The sequence below is a fragment of the Cherax quadricarinatus genome, chromosome 68 (genome assembly GCF_038502225.1).
Source record: "Cherax quadricarinatus isolate ZL_2023a chromosome 68, ASM3850222v1, whole genome shotgun sequence".
NCBI classification, from domain to species: domain Eukaryota; kingdom Metazoa; phylum Arthropoda; class Malacostraca; order Decapoda; family Parastacidae; genus Cherax; species Cherax quadricarinatus.
The window spans coordinates 11,903,046-11,910,970 of NC_091359.1; the positions used below are offsets into that span (position 1 = coordinate 11,903,046).

The window sequence follows — 7,925 nt, forward strand, 5'->3', positions numbered from 1 at the left end:
AATACTGATTGTGCAGCAATGCAAGCAACCATACGACGTGTTTTTGTAATACTCATTTGTGCTTAATTGTTATCTGTTTACAATAATGTTTTACCACTGAATACATCATTGCTTAGTTAATCTTAAGTTAATTTTAAGCCTGCCCGTAATGCTATGCATTCAAGTGGCTTTGGCATGCTGCATTTAACTGTATTCTTTTGTACTTCACTGTATCATGTTCAAATTAATAAATAAATAAAATAAATAAATAAAAAAATATTAGCATCACGGTAACCACTTGAACAGAAATACTTCATTTTTCTTTTTTTATATTTCAACATCAGTAAGGAATCTTGTCTTGAAATGCTGATTATTCATCAAAACTTTATTGACCAATTCATCGCTTGATAAAGCATAAAAATATTGTAGACGTGGAGATCTCTAGGTGAGTACAAATAGGAAGCTCGTCGGTCTGGCGCTTAGCAGACGGAGAATTAAGCCTTCACCATGTCTTGCGTTGAATGGCCCACATAGGTTTAGCGCTTAACATGAACTATTGTATCCATCACGTGAAATAAACATTGTAGTCCATCTGTCTAAATTATCTTTCGAAGCCATAGTGGGTTGGTTTGTATGTGTTAGGGACGTCGAAGTAGCTACCACGGTCGCCAATGTAGCCCTGGTTGCCACGATGATAACCCACTGGGAGAGCGTGGCTACCACGACCAGTCATGTAACTACGACCACTGCTAAAAGGCTCGAGTCCACTGACAGACCCACCAAAGCTACTAGCAATAGTATCATGATTCCCAGCGGTGCTAACACCTCTGTCATAAGGTTTGATGCCCCTGAAAGACCCACCAAAGGAGCCAGCAGTAGTACCATGATTACCAACAGTGCTAACACCTTTACCATAAGGCTTGATACCACTGAGAGACCCACCAAAACTACCAGCAACAGTACCATGATTCCCAACGGTGCTAACACCTCTGTCATAAGGCTTGATACCACTGAGAGACCCACCAAAGCCACCAGCAGTAGTACCATGATTACCAACAGTGATAACACCTTTACCATAAGGCTTGATACCACTGAGAGACCCACCAAAACTACCAGCAACAGTACCATGATTCCCAACGGTGCTAACACCTCTGTCATAAGGCTTGATACCACTGAGAGACCCACCAAAGCCACCAGCAATAATACCATGATTACCAACAGTGCTAACACCTTTACCATAAGGCTTAATACCACTGAGAGATCCACCAAAGCTACCAGGAACAGTACCATGATTAACAACGGTGCTAACTCCTCTGTCATAAGGCTTGATACCACTGACAGCCCCACCAAAGCCACCAGCAATGTTGCCATGATTACCAATGGTTCCAACACCTTTATCATAAGGCTTGATACCACTCAGAGACCCACCAAAGGAGCCAGCAATAGTATCATGATTACCAACGGTGCTAACACCTCTGTCATAAGGCTTGATACCACTGAGATACCCACCAAAGCCACTGATAAGGCTGCCAGGATTGCCACCGTTGCCAACACCTCTGTCATAAGGCTTAAATCCACTGGGGAAGCCACCAAAGCCACCAGAGACTTTACCATGTCCGCCCACGAAGTTGGCACCACTTCCCAAAGGTTTATAACCAGCGAGAGGCTCATTCAGTCCATCTACTGCTTTATCATGACCGCCCAAATGTCCATGACCACCACCCAAAGACTTAAAACCACTAAGAGACCCATCAGTGACTCCAGCTGCTTTATCATGATTATCCACGTAGCCCTGATCGATGGACGAAGACTTGTAACTAACGAGGGACCCACGAAGACCAGCAGCAGCTTTACTATGGGCACCCACGTAGCTAGGCCCATTTCCTAATGACTTATGACCACGAAGGGATCCATCAAGGCTAGAGGCAAAATCGCTATGAAGACCAATAAACTTACCTGCGTCATCATAGGAGCCACCAAACTGCTTCTTGGAACTGTCGCTTATACCATGAGGCCCAACAAAGCTACCAGAAAAGTCACCACGACTGCTAGTTACCTTGTCAGGGACACTGTAGGAACCATGACTGTCTCTGAAGCCACCAAGGGCACCGGGTGAATTTCCTAAAGCACCCACGTAGCTACCAAACGAACCAACGGAACCATATGAACTACCTAACATGCTACCACGGCCAACATTGGAACCTACAAAGTCACCTGACAAGCCACTGTCGAAGGACTTAGTTTTGACACTGAAAGAACTAACTGCGGCACTATCGAAGCCTTTTTTTAAAGTGGTGTCGCTGCTATGTACACCATGACCGGAGTGAAAACCGACACCGATGTTGGAGAGATTGTCCTTCGAAGTCTTAGTGTATGGATCAGCATAAACATCTGGGGAAATCCCGGAGTGGTCGCGGGATGTTGACACACCACTGTGACCACCATGACTTTCGCTGGTAGGCCCTCCTTCAGGAGCAGCAACATGATGGTTGGAAACGTCCTCTGGTCTGCACGAACTCATCAGCACGGCAATACACACGGTGATCAACAGCAGCTTCTGGAAAACACAAGATCATGTGTGTTAGAAAAAACTAGCGAGATGAATAACTAAGGTGTAATGAACATTTGTCAGTGCACAACAATAACCCACAGGGAGACAGAAACTCAGGAGAGTGATTGATTGTTCTGTATATTTCGACTCCCTTGATTTGATGGAAAATTAAACCAAACCATACCACGGATGGGGATAGAACCCGCGATCAGAGAGTCTCAAAACTCCAGACCGTCGCGTTAGCCACTGGAACAGCTAACCACAATAAGATTCGTTCAACTAGGTATATTTCTACACCATAGAAATATACCTAGTTGGACGAATCTTATTGTGGCTAGCTGGTCCAGTGGCTAACGCGACGGTCTGGAGTTTTGAGACTGATCGCGGGTTCTATCCCCGTCCGTGGCATGGTTTATTTGCAATCGTGTCATTACGATTTCGTGAGTCATGGAAAATTAAGTGCTGAAATTATTGCTTAAAATAGAAAGCACCCTGAACAAGTTTCACAGGGGCAGAGTCAGAGGGGCCATTAATGTAAAAGAAAAATCTGACCATTAATGGAGAAAAAACTAGGGAGTAGAGTAAGACTTTATCGTGATACCGTTTTGCTCTATATATTAAAGTCAATGAGCGACTTGAGACTGATCTGATAAAATTACATAGAGTTTGTTAAATTGACATCTTAATCTGCACCTGACTTTCGTTTAATACTTTGTCAGTATTCCATTGCATCCAAACTGACCATTGTTGGTGTGGTAGTTAGTGGGGTGAGCCTCGGTGTGGACTGCCGAGGGAGGTCCCTGCGAGTGCTTTTATATCCCGTCTGTCCTGCTTCTTGGTCATGTACGTGTACAAACGTCACAAGGTTGCAGGATCCCTTTGTGTAACGCCTGTCGTTTCCCGAGTAAATAAGTTCATGGCTTCTAATCGTATCGTTAATTATATGCCAGTTTCTTCAGCGGTGTTACGTCCTACGGTCTGTAAGCACAAGCCGGAACTATTTGTGGTTGTATGTGAAATTGGAAAATTTCATGTGAGGTAGATATTTAAAACAAATGGAGATTGGGGAAATTTTTCTGTTGTCCAGTCTGACGGAGTGGAGGCTGTAACCATGGTAACTACTAAACTATGATTATTAATGTATTTTGGAGATACTAGAGATAATGGTAGTCCTAAGTAGTGATGTAAGTTGTGGGTATCGATTGTGGATGCCGAGATGGGCTGTGATGAATACTGCCCTTAGTGGTGATGGTTGATGAAGAGAAGGGTAGTAATGCAAGCCCTTGGCCTCATTACCTTCCCATTATCTGTAAATTTTGATATTAACGATTATCCTTCTTGATATAATCAGAGTTAATCATACACAAATACCAGTTTTTGTATCATTACAAGGAGTGAACCTTAATAAACCCCAGTTTTCACTTTTTCTTGCGTGGTAGTTCATGCTCCAAATAGAATGTTTTTTGTGGTGCATTTAAGATAGAAAAGCGTCTCTAACACTGAACTAAAACGATAGTTTTATGGTTTATGGAGTAAATTCGTCCTTTCTCGTGACTCTTTATTTTCTGATCTTTCGCCATATCATACTTTCTCTGTAAATCAGTTTTATATTATTTGTGTGACGTTATAACATAACCATAACACCCCTAACCTAACCAGATAGCCACTAGCAAGCTCTTCCATTACAGATATACTAGCGCCGCCCCTGCTTACCCGTCCTGGACTTGGTAGTGTCTCTCACTACGATAAGACACGGCAGCAAGGACCACTTACTCGCGCTGGACTCGTTGGTCCAGGTGCATAACTAAGTGTTTATTCACCTGGAGAAGAGAAGAGAGTAGAGGAGAGAGAGAGAGAGAGATAAGATAAGATAAGATTTTTAACCCCGGAGGGTTAGCCACCAAGGATAACCCAAGAAAGTCAGTGCGTCATCGGGGACTGTCTAACTTATTTCCATTGGGGTCCTTAATCTTGTCCCCCAGGATGCGACCCACACCAGTCGACTAACACCCAGGTACCTATTTGCTGCTAGGTGAACAGGACAATAGGTGTAAGGAAACGTGTCGGAATTTCCACCCGCCGGGAATCGAACCCGGGCCCTCCGTGTGTGAAGCGGGAGTTTTAGCCACCAGGCCACCGGGCCTGGAGATGTTAAGCGAGTGCTTAGAGTGGAGTTTTGAAGCAAGCAATAGAGTAGTTTTTGCAGGGGACGCTTGTAGAGGGCGTAGAAGGTAAGTTAGGGTAGAGTAGTAGGAGCTTTCACACGGCACTTACCAGCTACCACAATTATACCCCCCCCCAAGTAGTCACACGTTTTACCACAAAATGCCGCAAACCACCACAAGTAGACCGCCAGGCTAAAAAGAAAATAAGAGCAGTTTACAACAATAAAATCAATATAAAACATAATATCACTACTTACATAAAATGGCATTTCTGCCATACCTCAGAGTTGTAAAAGGTGACGTCATACCGCGTCCCGACAAACCCAAAAGTCGCTTGAAGGGGTCAGACCTGAGCAACAAGTAAACAGGTAAGCCGTTTTTCGAGCTTAGAATAAGAAACAAATACCCACACCCTTAAATATATAACTGAAGTTACTGTTTGGAACGAAATGTTATTGTAAGAGTGTTTGTGTGCTTAACAGTTCACATACTGGTGAACGTTTAGCATTCACATTGCTAAACTCACAAAATAGTATTTAGTCACTTAGCCATAATACCAACTTACCTCATAATTTGTAATATTTTACATTTAAGAATAAAAATAAGTATGCCCGAAATGCCTAGCCATGCTAAGCGTTCTAGTGGTACACTCTGTAATCTCAATTTTACTACATGTAAACCAAACAATAACCAAATTTCTGTAAACTCAGCATTGTAATCCTTATAGAGAATAAACTTTGAATTTGAATTTGAATTCAGTCCACAGTAGGAATCGTGCCTTCACACACTATATCAAAGTACGCAGTACTTTCACCACTCCCTCGTAATCTAGCTGTGTAGGGAAAGTACTATTTTGATACAGAGTGTTCAGATTCGAATCCTGATATGGACTGAGATTAGATAATGTTTATATGTGTGCGTGCATGCTTGAGGGTGTGTTGACCTTCGGATTTGTGGTCGCACTGTCTAATACCATCTCTGACCCAGTAGCTCTGTGTTTACCACTAAGAAATGGTAAATATTATTTTTAAATGATAGATTTTTCATATTTATAACCAAGATATTATATTTTATATTGATGTTAATTATATTCGTAACTAAGTGGCTGTTGTATGGTTTTGCCACATTTTTTTCTTTGTATTTAGTGATTTTTTTATTGTTTGTATGTTTTTTCTTTGTATTTTGTGAATCTATATATTTTGTCACAGAGGCTGGTGACCCAAAATAAGAAGAAACAAAGTTTTTCTTCTTTTTACATTCGCATATTTATACGGGAAAGGGGGGTTATTATCCCCTTGCTTCTGGCATTTTAGTCGCCTCTTATGACACTCTTGGCTTACGGAGGAAGAATTCTCCTCCACTTTCCCATGGAGTAATTATATTTTGTGTTGACTCACCCCCAGCCCTCTCATGCAGCTCCACTACTGACATCAACAGCGTCCATCACTCTAGAGGAACTAGAGCATCAAGTTAGCAGTTTAACTGTAACTTCCCCTGTCAAAAACCATGCTAAGGATGTGCCTTGATGGTGGTGAAGGGCTCTTGATTATCCTCCCTTAATTATCATAAATGTGTCAGCACAGACAACAAATTCAACTGATTTCCCTTAACTTCACTGATGCCCACCAACTACAGCAAGTTGCTCCATCAAAACGATTCAAATTTCAGTTGAAACCAAGTTTGTTCCAGAGCGTCCTTACAAACTCGAATACCTACCACCAGACACAAGGATGTTTATGATTTTAAAAGAGAAGCTCTAAATCCGTGTGGGGTCACTCTGCGTTGGAAAGTAGATAAATGATTCCGAGAATTGACAAGTTGATAAATGACATATGTACAACACCTGGGTAACTTTTTTGTTGAAACGTTTGGCCAAACAGTTTGAGGTACTTAAACTCCATCTGACCACCATTCTTCTTTGTATTGAACTGATGAAGCCACTGTGTGGCGAAACGTTTCCACAAAGATACCCTAGTGTGTTCCACCTGTGTCTAATTTTGCCTTAAAAGGTCTGTGCTTTCGTTTAGGGGTTCAAAGTGTGCATTTGGTACAAAAGGTGGCCATAATATCTGTAAAAGGCTGTTATTCAATAAATTGTCTCACACTTAATTGCCCCTTATTCCCCAGATGTTATGTGACCCCCCTACGGTTTTACCGTTTCCCCCACATAAGTAATAGCAACAATAATGATAATGGTGTAAGTGTTAAGGGGAGTCAGGGGCCGTAGGTCAATCTGAATAGAGAAAATTATGTAGTTATTATCTGAGTACGTATTTACTCAGAGAACGACAGGAACTACACAAAGGGGTCCTGAGACCTTGTGACGCTTGTGTTCCTGACCAAGACGCAGGACACACCGGATATAAAAGCAGTGGCAGGACCCACCCTCAGCAGTCCACACCGAGGCTCACTCCAACAACAACAACTCCACCAACAATGGTCAGTTTGGTTACAGCAGCGAACTACCCTTCTGATCCGATAGTGATGAAGAAAGGACAGATTCAAAGCTAGTTTTCATTATGGCAACGTTTCGCTCTGTACAGAGTTTTATCAAGTCAGTTTCAGGTGAATCTCTGAATTGATAAAGCTCCAACTAAGCTATGTCTCTACCTGCATCTTTTCTCTATCAATGGTCAATTTGTTCTTTCAAGTTAATGGTTTTCTGCCGTTACGGTATTTGTGGGTTTTACGAAAGGCCTTTTAGAATGGCTTTCATATCTTGTAATCCTCAAAATTTCCTGGTTTATTAAAGTAAATATTTGCTGGGATGGATCTCCCATATCATAAGTGATTTTATATTTTTAATACCAAAAAACTGCCATCAACATTGCAAATGTGATTTATTTTTCAGTATGTTGCGTGCTTATTAAATTAATTCACCTTAGAATTATTCATTTTATTACTATTATTATTATTATTATTATTATTATTATTATTATTATTATTATTTATATTATTTTTATTACTATATATATTTTTATTATTATTATTGCTTGTTTTACACCTGTAAACCTGTGTACCCCAGAAACTGCTGTTAATCACCGGGACTGTTGCTCTGCTGATGGGCTCGTGTAGGCCAGAGGACGTCTCCCACCATCACGTTGCTGCTCCTGGAGAAGACCCCATCAGCGGAAGTCACGGTATTCACGGTGACGTGTCAGGATCCCTCGACAACTCTGGGATTTATCGAGACTTGCCTCTTGATCCATACACTAAATTCCCTAACACTG

General features: G+C 41.7%; 2 protein-coding genes across 2 annotated transcripts in view; one reads left to right on the forward strand and one right to left on the reverse strand.

Annotated features, from left to right (window-relative positions):
* Positions 1-365: 365 nt before the first annotated feature.
* LOC128697633 (uncharacterized) lies at positions 366-3,495 on the reverse strand. Its single transcript, XM_053789463.2, has 2 exons — positions 3,273-3,495; positions 366-2,536 (listed from the first exon to the last, which is right to left on the reverse strand). The coding sequence occupies exons 1-2, from the start codon at positions 3,273-3,275 to the stop codon at positions 581-583; spliced, it is 1,959 nt and encodes a 652-aa protein (XP_053645438.2). The 5' UTR covers positions 3,276-3,495; the 3' UTR covers positions 366-580.
* Positions 3,496-6,995: 3,500 nt separating this feature from the next.
* LOC138854730 (ATP-dependent RNA helicase glh-2-like) overlaps positions 6,996-7,925 on the forward strand; it is a 2,035-nt gene continuing 1,105 nt past the window's right edge. Inside the window, exons 1-2 of the mRNA XM_070099508.1 lie at positions 6,996-7,134; positions 7,721-7,925. The exon at positions 7,721-7,925 is cut by the window's right edge and continues 1,105 nt beyond it. Coding sequence (XP_069955609.1) covers positions 7,132-7,134; positions 7,721-7,925 — 208 coding nt within the window. The 5' untranslated portion in view covers positions 6,996-7,131. The remainder of the gene's footprint in view (positions 7,135-7,720) is intronic.